This window comes from Colias eurytheme, chromosome 18 (assembly GCF_061535395.1).
Source record: "Colias eurytheme isolate Ceu_HAF_F1 chromosome 18, ilColEury1 Martin Lab GWU primary, whole genome shotgun sequence".
NCBI classification, from domain to species: Eukaryota; Metazoa; Arthropoda; class Insecta; order Lepidoptera; family Pieridae; genus Colias; species Colias eurytheme.
Window position 1 is genome coordinate 324,561 of NC_142997.1, and position 27,891 is coordinate 352,451.

At 37.8% G+C, this 27,891-nt stretch overlaps 1 protein-coding gene across 1 annotated transcript; it reads right to left on the minus strand.

Moving 5' to 3' along the window:
• Nucleotides 1–828: 828 nt before the first annotated feature.
• Nup133 (nuclear pore complex protein Nup133) lies at nt 829–26,615 on the minus strand. The gene is made up of 24 exons (XM_090112672.1): nt 26,420–26,615; nt 26,193–26,311; nt 25,888–26,084; nt 25,096–25,309; nt 19,420–19,535; nt 18,994–19,174; nt 18,620–18,748; nt 18,235–18,399; nt 17,622–17,784; nt 17,178–17,265; nt 16,126–16,331; nt 15,649–15,806; nt 14,885–15,012; nt 14,559–14,753; nt 14,147–14,331; nt 12,381–13,203; nt 12,071–12,201; nt 7,577–7,734; nt 6,789–6,922; nt 6,117–6,353; nt 5,469–5,648; nt 3,993–4,103; nt 2,338–2,452; nt 829–2,017 (listed from the first exon to the last, which is right to left on the minus strand). The coding sequence occupies exons 1-24, from the start codon at nt 26,527–26,529 to the stop codon at nt 1,857–1,859; spliced, it is 4,404 nt and encodes a 1,467-aa protein (XP_089968798.1). The 5' UTR covers nt 26,530–26,615; the 3' UTR covers nt 829–1,856.
• Nucleotides 26,616–27,891: the final 1,276 nt, after the last annotated feature.

Here is a 27,891-nt window from a genome sequence, read left to right on the forward strand (position 1 = left end):
GTTTCTTCTGATTTTTGAAACCATTTAATTACATTGGTTTACGTCAACCAAATCAAAAACTAATGATTAAACAAATTTAAACAAATTGAGGTCTTTTATTGGTATTTTTTTTAAACTTCTGCGTTGAGCCGTTTTCGAGATCTGGGAAATCCCAAAACGTTACCGCAGCAAAATCTTAAATAACTAAAGAACTATACCACACACAAATTTTGCTATTTATAAACATTTACTACGCAACAAAAGCTATCTATTCATGTATTTGGTTCCGTGCTGAAACTAATTTTTGAAAGACGATTTTGCCTGGGTAACGTTTCAAACGTTACTCCAGCAAAATTTGTTTTTCTTAAATAACTTAAAAACTACAATTCAAACAAATTTTGCTATTAGTAAACAAATTGCTCCTCATGATACACTAATTATTTGTTTAAGTCTCATCTCTCTAAAGCAAAACATTTTGCCTGGGTAACGCACACTTTGTTAATTGGCTATGAACTGATTCTATCTTTACGACTTCCTTTTTGTGAACTTTTTGTTTTTCAATATACGAATTAAAGGGTTTCTTCAGTTACAAAAATGGTGACAAAATATGTTTTATATTAATAATTATTAATAATATGTTTAAGATGATAGGGCAGCGCTTAATTTACTTCGTATTAACAATGCGTATAAACACTTCGAAATCAAAAGTTATTGATTTGATGTGTCTTTCATATCGTGATCCATACAAAATTAATTATTTTTTAATGAATTCAAAATTATTTAATGTTATTAGAAAATCGAAATAGGCAGTATAAAAAATGATAATGGAAATGGTATTTAATAAAACAATTTCTGGAAATCAATATTTTATTTTAACTTACAAATATTTCACAACATTAGAACAATAAAATATCTCGATACAAAACTAAATTTTTCCTTTACCTTACACTTACATTAAATCAGTCTGACTGAAAATTATCGAATGGTGAGTTTTTTACCTTTCTAGTACAAGTCTTATATTATTTTCTTAATAATAATTAGTGTATGTGTAGTAACAGTTCATCTTTCTTGATAAATTGGCAACAATTTTCTGAAGGTATACTGATTAAGTTTATCCATAATTGAAACAGTAAGGACTTTAATGTAGAGTGAGCACCTTATAAAGTATATATAAGTAAGTACTTAACAGAGTTTGACAGAGGACTGGTTTAAAACTGTATTTTATTTTAATAGGAGTTACTTGTAGGTAATTTTCTTATTCTCCATTTATTTACTTACGGCCTTACTAACAAAAAGTTAAGCAATGGATAAATTTCTACCATAGCTTTGTCCTGCTCTTGCTCACATGAAACGTCAATTAAAAACAAGACAGGTTTTTGCAATTACTAATCCATTGCAAAGCGAATGGGTAACATTTTATTAGTTAGACCGTTAGTGACAGCAAAACTTATTCATTAATATTTATAACATACAAATTATCACCTCATACACTGAATAGTGTGGATATAATGCGGTTTTCTGAAGCGTAAAAATTAGTTTAATTAAATTTTTGCCTGTTTTACTTATAATTTTTTCTGATATTTTTAAGTAATTTCGTTTAGGCGTGAAATATGAATTTGAAAAAAAAATACATTCCGACGAACATAGAATCCCTTCATTTTGTTTTTGGAAATTGGTTAAACGTTAAAAGCTTTAAAGTTACGCACGAAAACTTAAAATTACACATTTAGATAATGAAACAACAAAATCACATTGACCATTCCACCCACTCAATCGTTCATTTAAAGTTAATAATTTCTTATTATTCTATGCTCTATGGTCTAACAGCTGGTGGCCAACAATTATCTGCATAGACCATGACACTTCACGTCCATGGTCTACATATCCAGGTCCTGGTCCTGGTCGTGCTGGTCGTCCGCGAGGCTCGCGTACGTGTATTTAAGCAGATAGTGCTTGCGGGGATCGCGGGCGAAGTCCTGCAGCTCCGGGAGGAACAGCAGCTGCTCTAGCGGTGGGAGGAGGACTTCTATGTCCGAACCTGTTGACAAATTGTTGTTTTTTATTTGGATATCAGTTAAGTGTTAGTTTTCGTCGAACTGTTCTGATGACAATTAGTGCTTATCTGTAACGTCTGTATAATTTAACAGTATTATATAAACTAAATATGTATGTCAAAATTTTTCATGATCTATATCTCTTTCTATTTTGAATGACATGCATTATTCGATAAGGACTGGCTTTCTTTTTTATGAACCATTTAAAAATCCAGATGAAATTCTGTTTTTTGAACCAATAACAATAGTAAAAAAACGCATTTTGTTTTTTTTTTTAATGACAAAATTATAATAATATACGGACCCATAACGTTGAGCAGGTCGAGCAGGCGGTAGAACATCTTGCCCTGCACGCTGAGCTGCGGCTCCTCCCCGCCGCTGCCGCTCCACTCCTCGCACAGGATGGATGCGCTCCAGATCTACACATACATACAAACATACACGTCGGCGCCATCTTGGATTTCAGTTTTGACCTCATATTCGTTAATAGCTACCCCAAAAACTATGAAAATGACACCCATCACGAAAAAAAGTCAAATTTTCGTCGACGCCATCTTGAATTGTTTTACCCCACCAATCTATTCAACAACCCATAAAAAAGAGCATCTCAGGCAAGGTAATTTTTAAAACATAATTTTAAATTACAAATAATTGGAATATGAAACTTATACAGTTTACTCTTATAAAGTATCAAATATTTCAAATCACGAAAACGACAGTGCGCGCACAATAATCTTTTTCTAATTCGTTTTATTTTTGGGACGAGGAGCGATATACCCGTCCTTCCATGAGCGCTTCTGAGCGCGGTCTGACGACCCGCGAGAGCAAAATGTATGAAGAAATCGACAAGTATTTTTAATTTAGCTAATAATTGAAATAAAATTTTGATTTAGATACAAAAAAATTATCAGAATCTATAAAAGACTATATATCCCTCAATAATTTATAGGTAAGAAGATAGATTAGGCTTTTAATTTTCTTAAAATGGTACCGGTTTAGACCCCATTTTTTTGCATTTTATGCTATCATTGTGCTGGGAAAAACGTATTTCAGCGACAATTTTGTATGACGTCGTACAATTTTTATAAGATGATCGTAGAACTGAATATATTATCTTTAAATTAAGATATTACTTTGTTCTCACGTGTAATTGCTTTGAGTTAAAATGGTACCGTAAAATAGCGTTTTTTGTTAAAAAATCTGTAATAGCACCCTTAATCAGTCGTAAAAATTTCCAATTTTAGGAAGATTAGAAAAATGATTATAACAATAGTTAGGGAAATTTCGATTGACAGAAAAATTACGATGTCAGGAAAAATTTCTATAAGTCAGGAAAATTTCCATGTCGGGAAAATTTATATAAGCTGGAAAATTTCTATAAGGAAAATTTCTGTACCCCAGGAAATTTTCTATAAACAAGGAACATTTTTATACGTCAGGAAAAATTCTATAAGTCCGGAAAATTTCTATACGTCAGGAAAATTTTTATAAGCCAGGAAAATTTCTATAATAGAGGAAAATTTCTCTGCCGCAAAATTATATATATATGGAAAATTTGTATAAGCCAGAAAAATATCTATACGTCAGGAAAATTTCGATAAGCCAGGAAAATTTATATACGTCAGGAAAATACTACTGAACCGAATAAAATTTAGCACACATTATACACACACACATTTATATGTATGTGTGCTAAATTTCATTGTAACACATAGGGTAGGTTTTATCCCGGAAATCCCACGGGAACGGGAACTATGCGGGTTTTCCTTTGAAAACGCGGGCGAAGCCGCGGGCGGAAATCTAGTATACTATAAATATTATCTCTACAAAAACTATAATGCTCTATGCATATGAATAATGTTAGTAATTTTATATTTCCCAGAAACTTCATTCAACATTATAATCCAAAACCCGATTAAAATCAAATATATTTCAATTATTTTTTTACAAAACCCGTACCTTGAGCCGCAAATGATCTCTCACTTCAGGGTCTTCCACAAAGTCTGTGAGATCGAGCGCCTTCTTGTAGTCGTACTCTGTTAACGCCTTGATATCGCTGTCCAGGTACATCTGTGAATTGTGACGCGTTATAATACTTCTCTATTGAATTTTATATGTAGTGACTATATTCGCAAACCGTTATTTTTCTTGGTACTTTTGCTCACGTGTTGAAAACACCATAGATAAAACCATTATTTAAAAGAGACGACCCAAATAAAAATTACAGACCGATAGCATTAATAATAGTGATATCTAAAATATTTGAAAAGGTAATTTTAGTATGATTTAGAAATTATATTCATAGAAACTAAATAGTTCCACTTCATTAGAATGCACTTTGACATGTGAAATAAATAATTCAAGCCATCATAGACAATACTCGTAACAGCTATACTTCTAGATATGAACAAGGCATTTGATTTTGTAAACCAATTACACTTGTTTAAGATGGTAAAAGAGGTATTGCCAAAGAATGGATTGCAAGTTATTTAGATGATAGAGATCAATATGTGAAAGTGCAAATAATGGTAAATGAAACAAGAATCGTAAATAGATCAGTAGACAAAACTAATAGTTCAGGTGTACAACAAGGAAGTGTGCTCGGCCCGTTTTTATTTCTCTTGTATATTAATGATTTACTGAAATCAGTGAAACACAAATCAGTTTTATTCGCAAACGGTGAAGTCGAGTGTTTCTCGTATGTCAATATCTCTCGCCCCATGCTGACCGGCCGTGTTGCCAGCGGCGTTCGGTCACATCGTCCTCGTACGCTTTAAGGCTTTGTCAGACAGGACGCGTACTTAGCGCGCGTCAGAGCGTTAAGTTGACGCCGCGATATGACGCTAAGATGTGTTCTACTACCATCGTAGAATACTGTCAAACAGAGCGCCGGCGCTAGCAGTACGCAACGCTCTGTCGCGCCGTTAGGACGCTTTAACGTCGGGTGTTGTATTTTTTTACAAATTTTATTTTAGCGTCGGAGTTAATAGGCGTAAAATAATAATAAAATACTGCATAATGACCGAAAATTTGATAGAATTGGTTAGAAAATATCCATGCTTATATAATACGAAGGATAGTTCATATAAACTATAAAGATATATCAATGAAGGCAAAATTGTGGGCACAAATCGGAGAAGAAATTAATGAAACTGGTAAGTAAAAAATTCTTCCGACTCCGGAGTTAATATCGCTGTACCTTGTTTTGTTCGTAAGTAATAATTATGTAAACAACATGCAGCTTTAATAATATCAATTGCTGTGTCCTAACGCGCGCTAAAGCGTTCTGTTTGACGAAGCCTCGCGCGACGTTAAAACAGGACGCTGTAGCGCTACTACGCAGCGCTAAAATACGCGTCCTATCTGATAAAGCCTAATGTGTTATGTAATCATCTGTAAAGCAGGTAAAGCTGGTGGAGCTGTAACGTGTGTCACCTGCACGAGGTCCTGCGGCGCGTGCCTCCTGTCCCCCGCGTGCTGCAGCTGTGCGGGCAGTGCGCGGTGGTGTGCTGCTAGCGCCAGCAGTTCTTCCGCGCGCTGCCAGGCCGGCTTGCTCTCCGCGGGCTCCACACAGTCGTCCGCGTAGAGGCATAGCTTGCTGAGTGACGCCATCGTCTGCACACAGTGTTGGTAATAACCATTGTTTGATACGAGTGTAAGTAGACAAATAATGTATGTTTAACTTAAAGTTAGATTTAATTTATAATATAATCTGCGTATTCTTTCAACAACAGCGAATATATTAATTAAATGAAAATTGCGTTTCATCATTTTTAAATCTTAGATAAATTAAAACAATATAAACTAAAAGATTGCAAGCGATTAATATGAATTAAATTATTTTATTACTAGCTGCACTCCGCGGTTTCAACTGCGTCGCTCCGCTTCTGTCGGTTTTAGCGTGATGATATATAGCCTATAGCCTTCCCGATAAATGGACTATCCGACACCGAAATAATTTTTCAAATCAGACCAGTTCTTGAAATTAGCGCGTTCACAAACAAACTCTTTAGCTTTATAATATCATTAGTATTGCTTTTTTTTGCGAAATACTATGCAATAATACATGAATGCCGCACTAACCGCCATCCTGTCGACGGACTCCACCTCGTCGTCCGCCATGTCACACAGCACGGCCGCTGCAACCCCGTGCGATGCGCGAGCCAGCGCGTGCAGCGCGTGCAGCTCTTGGCGCGCGGGCGCGGCTTGCAGCCAGCGGCCGAGCGAGCTGCCCCGCCGCGCGCCCAGCGAGCGCAGCAGCAGCGCCCGCCACTCGCCCGGCCCTGAGGCGAGCAGACCGAACGCGGTCTCTGATATACCCTGCGATAGTAAGCATAGATTGAGCTGAGATAACCTTTAATGTTAATAATTAGATAATTAGATAGAGTACTTATTTCACTCTTTGGTGCACAAAATAGTTTAGGAATGGAATATCAAAGAATAAACATTTTTAACGCTATGTTCTCCGTATTTTATTTCATGTACGATACAAAAATATTTTAAGAAAGATTTACTCTTTATTCATATTTTTGTTCACGTACAATCGAATCTTTATTTTGGAAGGCTCAAGGACATCGACATTACGATATCTCACGAATTGAATATACAATTCTTACACGATTGCTATAAATCGAATTAAAATTAATATCTAACGCAACACTATGTGACGACTCGAAGGACCAAAAATTATTATTTACACATTTATCAACTGCAACTAAGACTTTTCAACAAATAAACTAGATAAAGCACCCATACCTGCTGCTCGTATTTGTCGAGATAAGCGTGCAACTGATCGAGACGACGCGAGCGCACGCACATGTCCACCAGCAGCTCTAATTCTAGAAACTTCTCTGCTAGGGCTGCCGCGCGTTCTAACTGGCCTTCAGTTACTGAGGATAATAATATTTATATTTTTCATCTAGATCCACCCTCTTTACATGGAAAAACAATTGAATAATTGTATATTCTGCAAAATTTCAATTTACTAGGTAAAAAATTAATAAAATTAAATAAGAATCGAAAAAAACTGACCGTAAACCGAGATTTGAGTCAGTGTTTATGAATTAAGAAAAAAAAACAATAGATGCAGTAAACAAGTATTTATGACTATCGAATTATATTTATTAATTGGTGTCACAAATATGCATATACATATTATTTTTACGGACTAGCCGTACATCCTGAGTCAGCGATTTACACGATTCAATTACATTACCGTAAAAACAACATCTTTACGAATCAGTCTGCGCTCGCGGCTCGTGTAAAGCGCTCGGGGTGTATGCGCTATATGAACTATCAATTAATATCATCAACTATCAATATCATTTATATCATCATTAGTTTAAAGTATACAATATAATAAAGTGATCAAAAGCTACATCATCTATCAAACTATCAATCTATCAACTTATCAATAAAAGGAGTGTATGGGATATCATATCATATCATTCAGCAGCCCATACATTATTAACAGTAAAACATTGTTTTCATTCGTAAGTATAAAATTGCACACATCACAAAAATACATTTTTATAAATACACACTATAAGGCTGTATGAGATCGCGGCGCAGCGTCTGATATAAGCGCGGCGCGTGCGCAGCGAGCGGTTCTGCGGCCGCTAGCAGCAGGTCTGCGAATGACGCCGCACCTTCCAGCACTTGCGCGCGTAATGTTGCGTCGCCGCAGTTGTGCGCCACTTGCCTGTAAGAATAGATTTACTAAATTTTTTTTTATAAAAAATACTGAACTAAGTTAAAACAATTTTGTACGCGCTTATATAAATTTTCCCAACGCATAGAAATTTTCCTGACGTATAGAAATTTTCCTGGCTTATAGAATTTTTCCTGACGTATAGAAATTTTCCTGGCTTATAAAAAATTTCCTGACGTATAGAAATTTTCCTGGCTTATAGAATTTTTCCTCACGTATAGAAATTTTCCTGGCTTATATAATTTTTCCTGACGTGTAGAAATTTTCCTGGCTTATAAAAATTTTCCTGACGTATAGAAATTTTCCGGACTTATGGAAAATGTCCTGTCTTAAATTTTCCTTTCTCATGGAAATTTTCCTGGCGTATAGAATTTTTTCTGGCTTATAAACATTTTTCTGGCGTATAGAAATTTTCCAGACTTATGGAAAACTAGATTTCCGCCCGCGGCTTCGCCCGCGCTTTCAAAGGAAAACCCGCATAGTTCCCGTTCCCGTGGGATTTCCGGGATAAAACCTACCCTATGTGTTACGTGTGGCGCAGTGGTAAAGTAACTGCCTACTGAGCCGACGGTCCCGGGTTCGATCCCCGGTCAGGGCAAATATTTGTGTGATGTACTCAATTATTTGTTCTTGGGTCTGGGTGTTATTATCTATATATGTATTTATTAAATATTATATTTATCGTCGCCTAGTACCCACAACACAAGCATTAATTGAGCTTACTGTGGGACTAGGTCGATTTGTGTAATAATGTCCTATAATATTTATTTATTTCCTGGCGTATAGAAATTTTCCTGACGTATAGAAATTTCCCTGCCTTATAGAAATTTTGCCAGCTTATAGAAATTTTCCCAACGCATAGAAATTTTCCTGACGTATAGAAATTTCCCTGGCTTACAGAATTTTTCCTGACGTATAGAAATTTTCCTGGCTTATAAAAAATTTCCTGACGTATAGAAATTTTCCGGACTTATGGAAAATTTCTTGGCGTATAGAATTTTTTCTGGCTTTTAAACATTTTTCTGGCTTATACAAATTTTCCATATAATTTTGAGGCAGAGAAATTTTCCTCGTTTATAGAAATTTTCCTGGTGTATAGAAATTTTCCTGGCTTATAGAATTTTTCCTGACGTATAGAAATTTTCCTGGCTTATAGAATTTTTCCTGACGTATAGAAATTTTTCTGGCTTATAAAAATTTTCCTGACGTATAGAAATTTTCCGGACTTATGGTAAATGCCCTGTCTTAAATTTTCCTTTGTCATGGAAATTTTTTTTTTTTTAGAATTTTTTCTGGCGTATAAACATTTTTCTGGCTTATACTAATTTTCCGGACTTATGGAAATTTTACTTATCCATATTTTGCGGCAGAGAAATTTTCCTCACGTATAGAAATTTTCCTGGCTTATAGGCATTTTTTTATTTATTTTATTTATTTATTTATTTATTTGATTTGCCAACAGATGTACATCTTATATTTATAATATATTTTGAGTATGTGACATAAATTAGCATGCATAGCAAGATGTAGATCCAATTACAGGCAAATACAACATGCATTTTTGAGTTGTATCAAATTATAGCTTCTAATCGTAGTATAAATTCTAATCAGAAAACATTATTCTCATCAGTATAATTTTTATGTAAAACGCTTTTATATGCAAACAAACTAAGAAAGTTGATGTCAACTTTTGTGCTATTAAATAATCTATTATGTTCCCGACAAACTCTAGCAATGACGCTGTTGAAGCCTAAATTGGTTCTATATCTTTTGACAAAAAATACATTGGTTTTCCTAGAGTATCTATCTCCTTGGAACAGCTATATTAATTTTTGATAGAAGATTAGGACAAATATACGAATTTGTAACAATTTTATATAACAACATTTGATCTGCCATCCATCTCCGATGTTTAAGACTTTCCATTTTAAAAAAGTTTAATCTGAGGTCGTATGATTTTAAAGATTTAAGTTTTTGCTGATGAAAAGTAAGTAGATAAAGAAATTTTTTCTGTACAGACTCAAGTCTTTTTATGTGACATCGATAAGATGGATTCCAGACTGGTGAGCAATATTCCAAGAGAGATCTTACTAATGAACAATATACAATTTTTATAGGTAGCACACTTTTGAACATTTTGCAATTTCTCCATACAAACCCAAGAAGTTTTAGAGATTTCGTTACTATATTATTAATATGATGAATAAAACCTAATTTTTTATCAAATGTTACTCCTAAGTCTCGCACTTGGGTTATCTCCTCAAGGATGATATTATTTATGGAATACGAAGATGGTTGAGGTCGTAACTTTTTGGAAAATTTTATAAATTTGCATTTATTTATATTTAACGGTAGCTTATTAGATACTGTCCATTCTGAGATTCGATTTAGATCGTCTTGAAGAAGTTTAGCATCCTCTGTATTATGTATATTTTTGAATATTTTAAGGTCATCCGCGAATAGTATAAATTTTGAGTGATTAATTTCATAGGACAAATCATTAATAAACATTAAAAACAGAATAGGCCCCAAGTGCGAGCCCTGGGGAACACCCGAAGTAGCTACAAATGGCTGCGATTCATAACCATTAACCGTAACTTTTGACGTTCTATTGCCTAAGTAAGTTGCAAACCACTTTAACATTAGACCATGAATACCAACCCTTGACAACTTTTTAAGCAGCAGTGAATGATCCACCTTATCGAATGCCTTACTAAAATCCATATATTATATTGCATCTATTTCTTGACCTCTATCAATAACATCACACAAATCATCAGTGTAAGTGACCACTGACCAGATTAGTTAAGGTAGACATCCCAATACGAAAACCATGTTGTTCAGGTATTAATTCGGCCTTTAAGTGGTATGTTAAATATGGGTATATCAGCGATTCAAAGCATTTTGCAAACACAGATAACAGTGAAATGGGTCTGTAGTTTTGAATATCTCTAGCTTCGCCGCTTTTAGGAATAGGAACTATATTAGATGTCCTCCACTGTGAGGGAAAATAACCGCTATTTAAAGATTTATTATATATTATGTTTAATGGCACTGAAAGGCAATCCAGCGCTCTTATTGATATTCAATTTTCTAAAGGATTTTATCACTGAGGCGTTATCCAATACAATTCTATCCAAAATATTATTTCGAGGAGAAGTTTCATCTATAAGCTGTACTAAATTAATCCAATTACTTTTGGTATAAACGGAAGAAAAGTGTTCAACAAAGGCACTACATATATCTGCAGGAGAGGAATAAACAACATTATTAAGAAGCATTTCCTCCGGTATTATACCTTTAGAATTTCTTTTGGCGGAAATATACGACCAAAAAGCTTTTATATTATTATTACTTAAAGAAACTTCGACGTTTTTAAGATATTTTTGGTAGCTTAGCTTAATCTCGTTATGACATCGAGTTCTCGCTAAGTTAAACTCCAGTTTATCTAAAGGATTTTTATATTTCTTATTTTTTTCTTATTTTTTCTTTTTCTTTTAAAAGTTTTATTAAATTTTTACCATACCAAACAGGATACAAATAATTTTTGTGCATATGTTTTTTGGGAACATTGTCCTCAATAATATGATTAATAATGGAGTAAAACTTTTCTACCATATCGTCTACCTCATTTATGGTGGCTAATTCCGCATTCCAGTCAATTTCATAAAGTTTGCTTTTGATAACTTCATAATCAGCTTTCATGAAATTAAGTTTCACCACTCTATTCCTTTTTAAAAATTTGTGCACGGGAAAGTCTACTAAAATATTAATAGCCGGATGATAGCAATCGACCCTAGTCAGTGCTGATAAAGCTAGTTCTGTCTTAACATAATCAATATTACTGAGGACTAAATCCAAAATTTTATCATCAGAGTTTAAAACTGTATTGTACTGCCGCAAATTATGTAATGCCAAAAAATCGTTCAAGCAACTAGACATCAAATTAGAATCCACCATAAGTGAGGTCGTTGAGTGACGTTCAGGTTGGGTGGAGGGTATGTCCCATAGAAGTTTACTCGTATTAAAATCACCGACGATTAAGACATTACTGTCCCCTATGTTCGTGAAAGCTTTACTCATTGAAAACAATTCGGATTCCAGTTGAGGGAGTGTCAATGGTGGTGGTAAATAAACGGCGCATATAAAAAGAGTTTTAAAAAAACTATTGTGATTAGTAGATATCTTTATCCACAAATCTTCGCTCTCACTTTCAAAGGAACAGATGCGTGAAGCTTTAATTTGTTTAGAAACAGCAATAAGCACTCCACCACCGTCATTTTTGCGACTACTAGTAGTGGATCGGTCCCGTCTGAAGATTTGGTACCTATCATTAAGAATTTCAGCATCGAAAACACTATTGTTGAGCCATGTTTCCGTAAGTATTATCAAATCATATGTACAGGCGGAACTCGACAGTTTTAACTCGAGCAGTTTACCACGAATACTTCTAGAGTTCTGGTAATAAATATTCAACGAATTCATTGTGATTATTATAAGAGACATTTAAAAAAGGGATATACAATATACATAATATTTTAACCAAGCACTTTGAACTTACTTAAAACGTCCGCATTTTTAACCCACACAGCAGGCGAGGAATCGTTCCTTCTAACCATAACACGGCCATTGCGAACCCAGACGTATTTACACACTCCTTCTTTCTTGAGGATACGAGCTTGAGCGTGAAGTTCTCGGACGCAAGAAGACAGGTGCTCCATCACATAAACTGACTGCTTTTCTCCTCCAATTCCAAGATGTGCGCTATTCAGTTTGTCGCTTGAATTTGTCTTGTTGAATGTAAAATATGAAGCCAGAATAGAATCACGTAGACGTGTCGAGGAGAGCTTAACAATAACAGACTTCGGCCTGTTCGATTTGGGGTTTACTTTTTGCACGCGTGTACAGGAGATTATGTCCTTTTCTATTAAAGGACACGAAGTAATCTTCGCCAGCTGCATTACAGTATTAACCAAGTTTTCATTGGCGTGTTCTGGTAAGCACTGAATTTCGATATTGTTCTCCCGTGCTCGGAGTTCCACTTGATCAACTTTATAAGTTAAATGCTTCATGTTTTCACGAAGCTGAACAATCTCATGACGAAGTTCCGATAATTCAGATTTGGCTTCTTGTAGTTCTTTATAAACTTCGTCATATTTTGATGAAAAGAACTCGACCGATTTTGCTAGTTCTGGAATTAACTTGACATCATTGCGAATTGATTCAAATTCAGTCTTTAACCTTGTTTCAAAAGATTCTGTAAGCAATGACTCCATTCTAGTCAAAATTGTAGACTCGAACAATAAAATACGCTCATTAAAGGTATCCATAGAAATTACATCATCTTTATTCCCGAAATTTGTAATCGTATCACCCGAATCTTTGACCGGGGTGTCGCTGATATCTCCTTTCCTCTTAGTCACCTTGCACTCCGGACATTTCCAAGTCGCTTTATTTTTGCTAGACATTTTCGTAAAGTTTTCTTTCGTGAAATTCACACAAGCGAAATGGTAACATTGTGAGCAAAGTGAACATGATAATCTCTCGGTAATACTAATAACACGGTGACAAGCATTACAGGAACTCATTTTAAGCAAGAAGTATGAACTATCTTAATCTTGAGCGGTTTATAATAAATTATCGAAATAAATATATTTGTAAACAGCACAGCAGTAAATGCTCCTCTTTAATCTATGGTTTGTCAGTACATCAAAAATTTGCACATCAATAAATGCTCTCTTGGCAGTAGTGACAACTTGCAAGAAAAATATTCTTAAAATTTTCTAGGGTAGGTCGAAAAATAATGTTGACATCCAAATGTATGTTTTTTCGTCCAAGTGGTTATTATTTTAAGTGAACTTACTTGATATTTGTGGAAATATTGTTTTGTATTGCAAACGTAAGCTTCAACTAATCACTTGGTGCAGTTTCCAATTCTATTGACAAGTGCTTCTGAATAATAAGAAATTTTATTTACGGAGTGATCAAATACGTTAACATCGACGATGACCGAATGATTAATGATTAATATTTTCCTGACGTATAGACATTTTCCTGTCTTAAATTTTCCTTTCGTATGGAAATTTTCCTGGCTTATAAACATTTTCCTGACTTATAGAAATTTTCCTGACGTATAGAAATTTTCCTTGTTTATAGAAAATTTCCTGGCGTATAGAAATTTTCCTTATGGAAATTTTCCAGTTTCAAAATATCTCCATACCAAATTTCATGCAAATGGGTAGTTTAGGCGTGATTGAGTAACAGACAGACAGACAGAGTTACTTTCGCATTTATAATATTAGTATGGATTGAATGAAAGTTCACTCTATCATATAAAAGTGATTTTTTCGTATAGAAAATAAGGTTATATTTCTATTTTTTTAATATCCTCTACAGTACTCACGTGACGACGTGCGTGTGGTACTTGGCGAGCGCGGGCAGGTCTGAGCGCGCGCTGAGCAGCAGGCACGGCTCGCCCGACCCCGCTCCCCCCGCCCCTTTGCCCGCGCCCCCCGCGCCCTCCGCCACCTCCGCCTCGCTCCACGACAGCCACTGTGACACGCTCTTCTGCATATCGCTGAGGATCGTCTGCGGAGTGTACGTTGTGTTAATTTGGTAATTATTTTTTTATTTTCAAAGTTTTAACTATACAGTTATATTTTTTCGTCAAAATCGACTTCATGACTTATTGAAGAGATATTCCATATTTTATAATATTGAGTTTTGTCTATCATGTTCAATAAAAATATCCGCTCTGTTTATGTGTAGCGCAGCACCAAGTGCGTGTGTGTGTGTGTGTGTGTGTGTGCACGTACGGTGAGCGCGTGCAGCGCGTGGTGCGCGTGGTGCGCGGCGGCGCGCGCGTCGTGCGGCGCGGGCAGCGCGGGCAGCGCGCGGCACACGCGCAGCACGCGCGTCACGCGGCGCAGCACCACATCGGCGGCGCTCAGCGAGCCCGCAGCTAGCGCCTCCGACACCTCCGGCTCCTCCTCCTCCGAACGTGTCACCACCTGCGCATACGCATTCTTGTCAATGTATTAAAAACATTATTTATCATAATTCAAATTTTAATTCATAAATTTTTGCACAAATATACTATTATTAGACAAAACCGTAGAATCACAAACGATTTCAAACTCACATGTTGCATGGCAGCGTCCACGAGCGGCGCGCCGGCCTGGTGCAGGCGCTGCAGCGCGCGCGCCGCCGCCAGCCGCGCCGCCAGCGAGCCCAGAGCTTGAGCGGTGCTCATACACCCCGACCCGCTCTCTACACACACATAAATATTTATTTTACATACTACTTACTATAAATAAATTCAAATTCATTTATTTGCCAAAAAACACGGTATACAATTTCTATACGTCAGGAAATTTTTTATAAGCCAGGAAAATTTCTATACGTCAGGAAAAAATCTATAAGCCAGGAAAATTTCTATACGTCAGGAACATTTCTATGCGTCGGGAAAATTTCTATAAGGCAGGGAAATTTCTATACTTACGTCAGGAAATTTTTTATAAGCCAGGAAAATTTCTATAAGTCAGGAAAAAATCTATAAGCCAGGAAAATTTCTATACGTCAGGAACATTTCTATGCGTCGGGAAAATTTCTATAAGGCAGGGAAATTTCTATACGTCAGGAAAATTTCTATACGCCAGGAAAATTTCGATAAGCCAGGAAAATTTCTATACGTCAAGAAAAATACTACTGCGGTTCAGTAGTATTTTTCTTTTATTACAATGAAATTTAGCACACATATAGAAGGTAACATGGATTAACACATAGGGTAGGTTTTATCCCGGAAATCTCACGGGAACGGGAACTATGCGGGTTTTCCTTTGAAAACGCGGGCGAAGCCGCGGGCGGAAATCTAGTCTTATCTATATAATCTGTCCACACACGCACCCTTGCTGACTTGTGCGAGGCGCCGGAACAGGCCGGCGGCGCGCAGGAAGTGCACGTAGAGCGTGAAGGCGCGCTGCTTGTCGCGCAGCTGCCCCGCCGCGTGCAGCGCGCCCGAGCTGCCCAGCGCCACGCGGCTGCTGCCCGACCGGATGCGCCATCTGCACGGACACACGCACAATTACATTATACAATTTATAAAATACATTTTTACTCGAACAATTTTTCATCATTTTTATTTATTATTCATTTATGCAGGAAAAAACTTTTACACAATAAAAATGACGTTAACATAACAGAAAATGACATTAACATAAAAAAATAAGAATTTTTGAAGTGAAACTTCTATAGGTGTGTTGAGATTAAAATTCAAAGGTCATGTCATGGAGTAATGCGACGATTTTTGTATCTTTGAAACTTGTCAAAGAAGTTTCACTTCTGGCACACACACTTTATATTTAGGTACGTATAATGGCGCACCTGGGATCCCCCGCGGGCACGTCGTCCAGCATCTCGCCGGCCAGCGCCAGCACGGTGCGGTCGAGCGGCGCGTCCACGTCCCCGGCGGCTCGGGGCGGGAACAGCTCGGCCAGCACGCGCGCCGCACCGCCCGGGCCCTCGCGCCGCACGTGCAGGAGGAACGCCAGCTTCAGCTTGCCCACCGCGTCTGTTGTTATGTCGCTTAGCTGGAATAATACATACTAATATTATAAATGCGAAAGTAACTCTGTCTGTCTGTCTGTTACTCAATCACGCCTTAACTACTGAACCAATTTGCATGAAATTTGGTATAGAGATATTTTGATACCCGAGAAAGGACATAGGCTACTATTTACCCCGGGAAATAAAATAAAATAAATAAATAAAAAATAAAATAGCCTTTATTGCTGTTACCCCCCCCCCCCCCGGGGAGGCCTTTGTCGACCCCGGGAAATAGGATAGGTTTTATCCCGAAAATCCTACGGGAAGGGGAACTATGCGGGTTTTTCTTTGACTGCGCGGGCGAAACTGCGAGTGGAAAGCTAGTAGTATATAGTATATTGTACTCTGTGCAAATATATTTCTCTGTGTTGGCCTTACTCTGTACACTCCTTCAGCTGCAGTTTCTATAATAAGCGGGTAAACTTTGATATAATAATGCATTTTTATTCCGCTTAAAAGACGGATACACCCTGTACAAGTTAACTTGATCTTTCTGACAAATTCAATTTTTATTCATCGACATAGCTTTGAAACGACATTTTTTTTTAAATTGTAACAATAAAAAAAAATATTGATATAACACAAAAGTCTCTAAAAATTCAAGCGCGGGTTGATAACTGGGTTGAAATTCTTTTAGAATACGACCTTTTCGAATGGTATACGTCTACAAATACACCTCTTTTCGATAATCATTTTAAAAATCGTTTATTATAAAAAAAATTGTACTAAAGTCACCGTCACTCGTTACGACAAAGTAAAATCAAAAGATTTTAGAGACAAACCTATATATTTATTCTTATTAAAAATTCAAAATAAATATAAACACCTACCTCGTTTGGATCGATCTCGTAGAAAGTGAGATTCCCTTCGTACATGTCCGAGGGACATGGTGACCCCATCGGACTGCCGCTGAATGATCTGTTGGAATATAATTAACATTTATTACTACATAATGTTTGATGAAATTTAGTATTTTACATAACTAAAGTGTATTAGTTTTTAAAATAGTATCATAAATAATCTGACAGGTGCGATCTTGAGTACGGGCGGACAACAACACAACCTCAATTTTTTTTTTAACAATCCCCTTTATATGGTCCTACTCATGATATAAATGCATGATATAAATGATAATGTTTGTCATAATTTTTAAACCGATTTTTTTTTACAATTGCAAGAATTGTTATTTCTCAACAGGATTTTTTTTATATTCTTTAAAAATCCGTATCTAGTGTGTAGATGTACATGTGTTGAAATAGTAAAATGTCCCTCACTGCGGCGGGTGGGTGTGGTGCGGCGCGCGCAGACGCAGCAGGCCGTGCTTGCGGGTGAACAGCGCGGCGCCGCTCGCGCCCAGCGCGGCCCCGCACGCGCCCAGCACGCGGTCGCCCTCCGCGCCCACCTCCACGTGCTCCACCGCCTCCGCAGACAGGGACGCTAACCAAATTATTGGTAATCAGAACACAATTTAAAATTATTTGTGAAACAGGACAAACATAAATAAACTTTAATTTGGTTTCAAAAAATAGGGATGAATGTAATTTTGATTCATAACTTGACAATTTAGAATTTTCACTTTACATATATCTAAATATATTATGTTTCCACATTTTTTATTGACTGACCAGTTGGCTTGGTTGGTAGTGGTCCTGCCTTCCGAGCCATAGGTCGTAGGTTCGATTCACACCCGAGGCAAATATTTGTATGATGAACATTTGCTCTGTCTGAGTGTTAATTATCTATAAAAGTGTTTATATAACATTATATATGTATGTTCATCAGGCATCTGGTTTCCATAACACAAGCGAAAGCTTAATCTGGATCAGATCGTGCCATGTGTGAAAATTGTCCTGAAATATATATTTTATTTCAGCAGGCCCCACTCACGGTCGGCGGGCACGATGGCGAGCGCGCTGGGCCAGTAGAGCAGCGCGCGGGCGGGCGGCAGCGGCGCCAGCGGCACGCAGCGCGGCGGCTCGTCCGGCCCGCGCACCGCCACGCCGCACAGCGCCACCACGCGGGGGCTCTCCGGCTGCTCCACGCTGATGTGCGCTGCGGGGGATGGACTTTATTGTGTAAGACATAAGGTTGCATATTGCGTGATAATCATTAAAACAAAGTCTCATTTAAAATTGTAATGAATTTTTGACAAGTTATTAATATAAGTGAATGTATGAGGGGCAAATTTTTAACAAGTAAAATTTTGAAAATTGAAGAAGTTGAAAAAAATTACACTTCTTAAAATATTTAATACAAAATTAAAATATCACACCTAATGCATATCGCATGTCACTGGGTCGACTCTGGTTGAAGGCGGCGACCAGCACCACCAACAGCAGCAACATCCGATCACCGATCGGATGCACATCCAACGCCATTATCTCCATTGTACTTGGCTCTCCTAGAATTGACAAATACAATGTTAACTAATATTATGAAAATTAAAGAAATGGACAATATACAACTTATTTTTTTTTCAAGGTAGTTATTAGGTGACACTTTTCAAAATTTATTTATTTACCTGTTGAACATATTAAGATTAAATATTTTTTCACACAGATAGCACAACACAAAACTTCATCTAAAGCAACGGTTACCATGGTTACCTCGGTCGCCATGATTGCCGCGGTTGCCATGGCTACCCACCGTGCGGCGCGAGGTGCGCGCGCGCGAACGCGTCCACGAGCGGCCTGCGCAGGTGGTGCTCGTGCAGGCCGGCGCCGCCCCACAGCTGCAGCAGCGGCCCGCCGGCCACCATGCACACCAGCTCCGAGTTGTCCTCCGAGCTGCTGCCGAGCGGCGGCAGGATCACCACGCCTACTAGCTTCTGTCAAGTATATCACAGATTCACATCTAGTAATCTAGATAACCATTAAAAGTTCTTATGCAAGAAACATTAATGAGCATAATATTGACAAAGTATTTTTTTAATTTATTTATTTGTAATAATCATATGCACACAAGTTATTTGTCCAATGCAACAGTGACTTAAAATTATTTACTAAAATTAAAAGTAAAATGAACGTTTCAACAAATTTTACGTCAGTCAATAAACAACTTTTGCAAACTTACAGTATCAGCATGAGCAGGCATGGATCCAAAAAAAAGCAGTGATACTCGTCGGCCGATACCACCGAGCCAGCCACTTGGTGGTCGTAACATTTGGCACGTCACTGTGGGTCTGCCTTCTGTTTAAATTATAATATCATTTAATGCACATGACAATCGAAAATAAGCAACATTTATCAATGGCAATAATACACTGCTTAGTTTATTGTGATGTAGAAAGAAAATCAATAAGTACCTTAATATGAATAAACATTAATATTCTTTTATTATGTGTCTTTCTAAAACACACAGCGTTGGATGAAGAAAGCTGTCTATGAATCCCACAAATCTATAGAAATAAGTTCTACCTTACCTCTTGTCTATGGATCTTTCACCTCACTAGCAAGGGCGCGTCCCTTTATCCGCTTCCGCCTCTGACGCGCCGCCATCTTCCAAGCGCATAGCGTTTGTGAATTCCGAAGCGTCAACATCGCTTAGATATCAAATCTTGATATTTCTTTTAAATCTCTTGTTTTTTGTGTTTAAATTTACTGTGAATTCAGTTGTAATAACACACAGTGTTGTTTTACGGTGTTATTTTTGTGTTTAAGTTCGAAATGCTTTCCCATAAGGAAAAAAGCACGTTGTCTGAGGACAATTCAAAGACCGGTGTTTCGGATGAAAACCGGCATCCAAAGTGTAGTGGTGAGTCGACTTCCTCGTCCTCGGAGGACGAGAGGAGCGACAGCTCGTCTCCTCGCAGGAAAAAGGCAAGAAAGGAAAAGTTCCGTAAGTACAATCAAACTGATACTTGCTCCGACCCACGCATAGAGTCCCTCATGCAACAGGTGGGATACATCTCGCAATACATGTCACAATTACCACAATATTTATGTGAATTAAGTAAGATGCAAGAGGTACCTAGTGACGTCGCTACGTCAACAGGTTTTCTATCATACCCAGGCAGGGCGGCTACTGCGTCAAGGGCAGGGTTAAGTCAGTCTGGTGAGTTGACGTTAGGCGATCTGGATACCGAGTGTGACGCTGCGGTGGTCGTCCCTCTGGCCAACAAGGAGCTCCTACTGGAGTTAGAGCGTCTCCAGCACTTTGACCGTCCTACTTGGAAGGGGATAAGGTATAAAAAAGTGCTTAACTCTTGCTTAGCTTCCCCAGGCTTCACAGCCCTTAAGGTGAATGAGGAATTTTGCCACCTCAATAAGAACAAAGATTTTTTAATGTCGACTGAGTTACTATTAGCAGGTTTATCAAATAATATCTTAGAACAGCGTCGCTTGCTTAAAGAGGGCTTACAGGACATTGTAAATTGGGCACAGGAGAATAAGTATAATTTAAACCCAGGTAACCTGTTTGAAAAGATAACCTTATTGTTTGGTCCTGATTCTCCATCCTATAAAAGGTCAGAGATGACCATGCAGCTAATTTGTGGCAAGAGGTCTGAGTGCATTGAGGTAAGACGAGAACGTATCTTAAAAGAGCTAGGAAATGTCAACCTACGCTCTATACTTCATAATGTTCCTCCGAGTAAGGAATATTTATTTAGCAGAGAAGCCCTACAACCTATCATAGCTTCTCTGGGCGGAACCCAACAGTGGTTGAACACTCCCATGTATGCCAGAGAGAGAAGGCAACAACAGAGAGCTGCTCCTCAACACGGTAGACAGTCTCTCCGCCCAGTGTCCAGGAACCAGCCTCAAAGAGGGGACAGGAGGCAGGTTGCCAAGGTAAAGAAGAGCCGGCCCTTTCGTGGCGGCGTCCGCACCAACCCAGTGGTGCAGAAATGACAATTCGGAATTGTTCAGGGCGGGGTGTTTAAAGAAACATATAGAGAATTGGGTTCACTTAGGGGCCAACCATTTCATTTTAAAAAACATTACCAACTCTCGAATTCCATTTACCAAGAAACCTCCCATGTGTCTGCCCAGCAGGCTAGTCTTGGAGAGATGTTCTACGAGGGTGTCCCCCGCCATGACAGAGATGGTAGACCTGTTAAAGAAAATAGGGGCCCTAGAGAGGCCCAGAAAGATAGACGCCGGCTTTCACTCAAAAATGTTTCTGGTAAAGAAAGCAGACGGCTCAGCAAGGCCCATCTTCGATCTGAGGCACCTAAACACCTACGTGTCGGCCAGGCATTTCCAGTTAATTTCACCAGTTACCGTAATGGAGTTCTTACAATGCCAGGACTGGCTTGTGAAGATAGACCTCCATCAAGCTTATTTTCATTTGCCCATAGCAAATTCTCACCGCAGGTTTTTAAGAATAATTTACAATGGGGAAATTCTACAATTAACGGCCCTCCCTTTTGGCCTATGTTCTGCCCCCCGGACTTTTGCAGCCATATCAAATTGGGTCGCGGAGACCCTGAGGGCTCGGGGTATTCGCATTCTAGTGTACCTGGACGATTACCTATTGGTCCACCAGAGCCGAGCCAAATTAACCTCCCAGGTCTCGGAGACCGTAGGCATCTTAAAGAAACTTGGTTGGCACATCAATTTCGAAAAGTCAATCCTAGACCCAGTGCAGAGACTCGAATATTTGGGCCTTATGTGGGACACGAGACAGATGTCTGTGTCTTTACCAAACAAGAAGGTTTTAAAAATAAGACATACAGTGGCAGCAATGGAATCAAAAATGTCCTGCACTCAAAGAGACTTACAAGTGGTCTTAGGCATGATGAATTTTGCAAACTTAACGCTGAGAGGCGGCAGACTCCACAGTCGCCAGCTACAGATATTTCTCAGAGGTTTTGCGCGGAGCAGACCCAGAGAGAGGAGAGCCTTTCCTCCCCTTGCGACACAGGACCTCATGTGGTGGAGAAGAAACATAGGCAAGAACGGCAGATCCTTTATAAGGAAACAGGTGACACACTTCCTTACCACAGACGCAGCGGATGCGGGCTGGGGTGCACAGCTGAACAGCCGTTACCTGTCAGGGAGATGGGCAGGCAAGCAGAGAACTTGGCACTCGAATGTCAAAGAACTATATGCTGTGTTCGCTGCAATAAAAAGACTCCAAAGTACACTAAGAGGGGCCCACATATTAATCCAGTCCGACAATCGGACTCTGGTCGCCCACATAAGGAACGAAGGAGGGACAAGGTCATTAGCCCTCTTATTACTAACATCCGAGGTGCTTTGTCTGGCGGAGAAGTTAGAGTTAACTCTGTCGGCATCCTACCTCCCAGGCCTCCTCAATGGGATAGCGGATCGCCTTTCGAGAGGTCAACCCCTACCAGAGTGGCATCTTCTACCTCATGCCACAGAGGTGTTATTTCGGAAATGGGGAGTACCAGACATCGACCTGTTCGCTTCTCAAAGAAGCGCAGTAGTACCAAGGTATGTAAGCTTAGATGCAGCAGATTCCTGCGCAGAGTTCTGCGACGCCTTCAGGCAGCAGTGGAGCTGGCACCTGGCCTGGGTATTTCCTCCACCCAGTCTAATCCCACAGGTACTAGCTCACCTCAACAATGCACAGGGCAGGTACATTGTAATAGCCCCCCAGTGGGCTCAGTGTTATTGGCTTCCGGACCTGAGGTCGAGAGCACTCAGTCCACCATTCGTCATACCGAACCTACGGAGTTGCCTCATAGATCTATCGACGGCTTTGCCTCCCCCACAGGTAGAGGACCTGAGACTGCTAGCTTGGGAGATTGGGGGTGGGAGAAACAAATAGCCCACTGGAATACAAAAGAAAAGGATTTGCTGGTGGCTAGTTGGCGTCCCTCCACACTAGCAACTTATGGCCCTCCAATTCGGAGGTGGTTGGCCTGGTGCAGATCAAATAACAAGGACCTCAAGGCACCTTCCGGTAATGACGTTGCTCAATTCTTAGCAAGCCTACATTTAGAGCACAATCTGGCTTACAGTACAATTCTACTGCATAAGTCAGCGATATCAACCTTCTATGGTGCATCAGAGGAGAGAATCACCGCCAATTTCTTTGTACAGCAAGTCCTAAGAGCTATTGCTATAGCAAAACCAAGACAAAGAAAAGAATCAATCTGGGACATAGAGACCCTGGTTAACTGGCTTAAATCAACAGAGGGTAATTCAACCCTGTTTGAGATATCAAGGCGAACAGCCTTAATCCTATTATTAGCATCGGGCAGAAGAATCCATGATCTTACTCTTCTTAAGATCTCTAAGGACTGCTTTGTCAGACAGGAAAATAAAATTATATTCTGGCCTGAGTTTGGGTCCAAGACAGATACAGCAACACACCAACAGTCAGGGTGGTGTTTGTCAAGGCACCCAGAGATTTCTATATGCCCGGTAACCCACGTAGAAAGGCTAATTCAGATCTCAGAAAATAGGCGTTCGGGCACAGAAATAGACAATTTATTTTTATCAATAAAGGGTCAAGTTAAACCTGCTACTCGTACTCTGATCTCAGGTTGGATAAGGTCAATATTAAAGTCAGTAGGCATAGCAGCCCCTCCTGGCAGTATCCGGTCAGCGGTTGCGTCAAGAGGTTGGTTGGAGGACCGACCCATTGAGGAGATCCTTCAGAGGGGCAATTGGAAGAGTATGCTGACTTTTAAAAAATTCTACTGCCGACCGGTAAAGCTAGCCAGAGACAATGAGTCGGTTTTACTTTTTGATAACTTTACACCCATCTAATAAAGTAATCTAGTATTATAATCAGTGTGATATTTAGTATTAATACCTAGGGCACAATTTTGCCAATGGTGATTGTTTTGTATCTCTTCCTTTATTATATTATTTTAACTTTTTAATAAGCAGAGCTTGTTTATAAAGATATCAAGCCTTAGAGGCTTTATTAGTTATTAAGATTTGACTGGGATTGATCTCTTTTATGTTCCTTGGAGAATAATAGTTAATTTATATTTCTTTATTTCATTTCTATTACTGTTGCACAATAAACCAAGACTGGTTAAGATATTATATAGAAGCACTAGGCATATTATATAGTCCAGATTTTAGTCAGTGTCATGACATTAATGTATATTAAGTTGAAATGTTACCCAAAGATAACAATTTAAGAGAGTTTGTTAGTTTAGGTTTTAAGCAAGGAAAGATGTTCATTTTCTTTTTTTTTGTGGGCAATAGCCCTTTATTATTGTATTTTGAAATTTCTATAATATAGCTTTATTTAACAATACCTACAGCATTTTCATTTAGCATTAAAAAGAAAAAATTTTACTTGTAATACAGCACTTTAAGTATTACAGTGTCAATAGATGAGTTATATTTCAACATAGCGTTTGTAACTCTTTCTTCACCAGCAGATATCAAACACATCTTCATCCAACGCTGTGTGTTTTAGAAAGACACATAATATTGATGTTTTGCATAAAAACAAAACATGTATTATGTGTCGAATAAAACACACAGCGTTGAGTTTTACTGCTTGCTGATGAAGATGCTATGCGCTTGGAAGATGGCGGCGCGTCAGAGGCGGAAGCGGATAAAGGGACGCGCCCTTGCTAGTGAGGTGAAAGATCCATAGACAAGAGGTAAGGTAGAACTTATTTCTATAGATTTGTGGGATTCATAGACAGCTTTCTTCATCCAACGCTGTGTGTTTTATTCGACACATAATACATGTTTTGTTTTTATGCAAAACATCAATATTATTATAGTTTGCATTATTTGATCAAAAGTACTTATTTTTGTTCAACATTCTCAAATAAGACAAAAAAACGAATAAAAACAAACATACCTCGGCTCGTATGAATCCTCACAAGCGTACATGTAGTTGTTGCCAACAACAGTGACCCCACAGTAGCCCCACTCTCATCTGTCCTCGCGACCAGTCGATCACACTCCTGGCCCGCTAACTCACAGGTGATCTCACTGTACGCACCCTCCTGGCCCACAGAGGCCCAGTATCGTACCACACCCTCTGGTGATACTCCCACACATGATGGCATTGCCTGGAAGAAATTATTTTTTAAAGACATTGAATTTTTTTAATATTTTGAAGTGAAACTTCTTTATCGGGGTTGTAAAAAAATTTAGTGCAAGATTTTTTCGTGACGCGTGACATTTTTCCCTTACGCGCCATCTTTTTCTAATCCCTACCACGCGTGATTCGACGTATTTCTGTAAAGTTGCATATTATAGTAAATTATTTTTTGAAAAATAAGGTCATAAGGAAGTTTCACTTCTTACGTCTGTAATTTACTAGTACGCACACATTTTTTTTTGTATAATGTCATAAGATGGTGCATTGTAATCAATAAAAATCTAAGTGTATGATGTTCATCAAACTATTATTCATGTATATTCAAGATCAGAAAAAAATTAACACAGTTCAGTTCTTTTATTACTGTTACATACTGTTAAGAAAATATAAAACACACAGCAAAGCGCAAATAAAAAAAATAGTTCAAATATAATACAAACATGCACTCAGTTTTATCATAAAACAATAATTTTAATTGAATAAATATACAGATATTTGAGCCACTAAGTAATTATAAATAAGATCTAAAATAACTAAATGTTATACCTGTTCATTATCTTCATAAAATATCATAACAAGATCAGCTTTGTGCGCCAGGTCAGTCTGTGGTAAGGTTAATTCCCTTGCTGCAGTGGGGCCTGATGATGATCCAGTAGCTTCTTGAGGCCAGGCAAGCACTCTCCGTCCCGTCACCACCCAGCACCAGCCACATGGAGACATACGAACACTCACATCACCACTCGCTAAAAAGAAATGTAAAAATTAGTTAATATTTAGAAGTTTACATTGTATATCTACCGCAAATAGTATATAATCATAATTATATTAAAAAATAAAAATATTTAATTTACCAAATGTGAGCGCCTCTGTGACCATCACGGGTAAAGGCATGCCATAAGTTTCAATGGTACTGTGACCAATCTTGTAAATGACATCACCCGATTCCTGCTGCGGAGACTGGGCATATTTGCTAAAATCAGACAGAAACATATTTTAAACAGGTAAACATTTTAAATCTTGCTAAGCAACAACAATTTTAAAATATAAATATGTAATAGAAGCGCAAAGGTTAAGGTACCTTTGATTCTTCTTTGATGATGATAGTCCTATAGGCCTTCTGCCAGAAATAGATTGTCTTACTCTGGGAGAGAAGGGACTTTTCATTCCGCCCGTGCTACTATAATCCATATTGTATTTTTAATAGAAACTATAAATACAAAATTTAATTAACCGCCACCCGCCTTTAAATCGATGATCACTTATTTCGACAGTTGACATTCCCGAGTGACATTCGGACTCTGACAGCAAAATTGACGTTTGTTTTTTTTTTCACTATAGCAGCCACAGATAGCAGCCGTGCAGCCACACGTGCAGCAGAGTCACTTCCGAACAAGATTAAAAAAAAAATATATTTAAAAAATAAAAATAAAACAAGTTGAGTGAGATGGTGAGTTTGAGTTTAATTTTTAAAAAGTTTGAAGTATCAACTTTTAATGCTTAAAAAATATATTAATAATTTTAAAATAATATCCGTTTAATGTTTGATAATCGTATATATACCAACGTTGACAAGAGAGAATTTTAGTATAGTTGGTTCTTTGATGTTTGATATACTGTTTCTCTTCCTATTTCGGTTAGAGTCCGGGCTGTCTGGCTGGCCACAGTGGTTGCGTTTATTAGTGCGCATCTTATCATGTTGATGTAATTTCACTTATTTCGATGACATTTTAATTATTTTGAAATAAAAAATTGCGTATGGCACCTATTTAACAACGAAAAAACGTCTTGCAATAAAAAATTTATGTCTCATGGATCTATCTAAAGGCAAAATATTAAAAATTACGCGTTAATATGACTTTAAATTACGGATATTTTCCTGTGCGCACTAATAAACGCAACCACTACCGCGAGCCAGACAGCCCGGACTTTAACCGAAATAGCAAGAGAAACAGTATATCAAAAACCCAACTATACTAAAATGACTTTTTTTAAAACGTTTATAGCTCCCGTACCATAATGATTTCTTTCAATAATAAATTATTGCTATGCAGAAAAGGAGAAAAATTACTGCAGTAATATAAAATTATTTAAAGCTGAACTTTTATTCTCATAATTCAGATTTATCTAATCATTAGCGGTAAATAAAAACAACATTTAAATAAGTTTAAAATTTCTTTAATTTTATTTACAGTCAGTACAGGTAAATAAAAACAACATTTATATAAGTTTAAAACTTCTTTAATTTAGAGTCATTTACTCATACGAGAAGTACCTTTTTTATAAATATTTTCTAATATTTTAATATCATTGACACGGCGCGGCGCGGCGGTACTTTTTAGGGTTGAGAAAAACTGAAATAAAAAAATTTCAGTATTGTTAGCTTTATCTGTGAAGTTATAAAAAAGGAAAGATAAATTCTTCTCAAATAAATTTTTAAATAAACACGCTTTAGCATTCCCTAGTGTAGATGTGTTCTATATCATTAAAATTTTATTAATTATTTATCTACATAAAAAATAAGAAAGTTTTAATATAGCCCATATTCTTATT

Coding starts and splice junctions, on each gene's coding strand:
- Nup133 (XM_090112672.1), bottom strand. CDS start 26,529: ATGGATTATAGTAGCACGGGCGGAATGAAAAGTCCCTTCTCTCCCAGA. Junction 16,332..17,177: donor ACGAGATCGATCCAAACGAG/GTAGGTGTTTAT, acceptor GTATTATTCCAG/CTAAGCGACATAACAACAGA. Junction 2,453..3,992: donor GAGATCATTTGCGGCTCAAG/GTACGGGTTTTG, acceptor ATGTATGTGTAG/ATCTGGAGCGCATCCATCCT.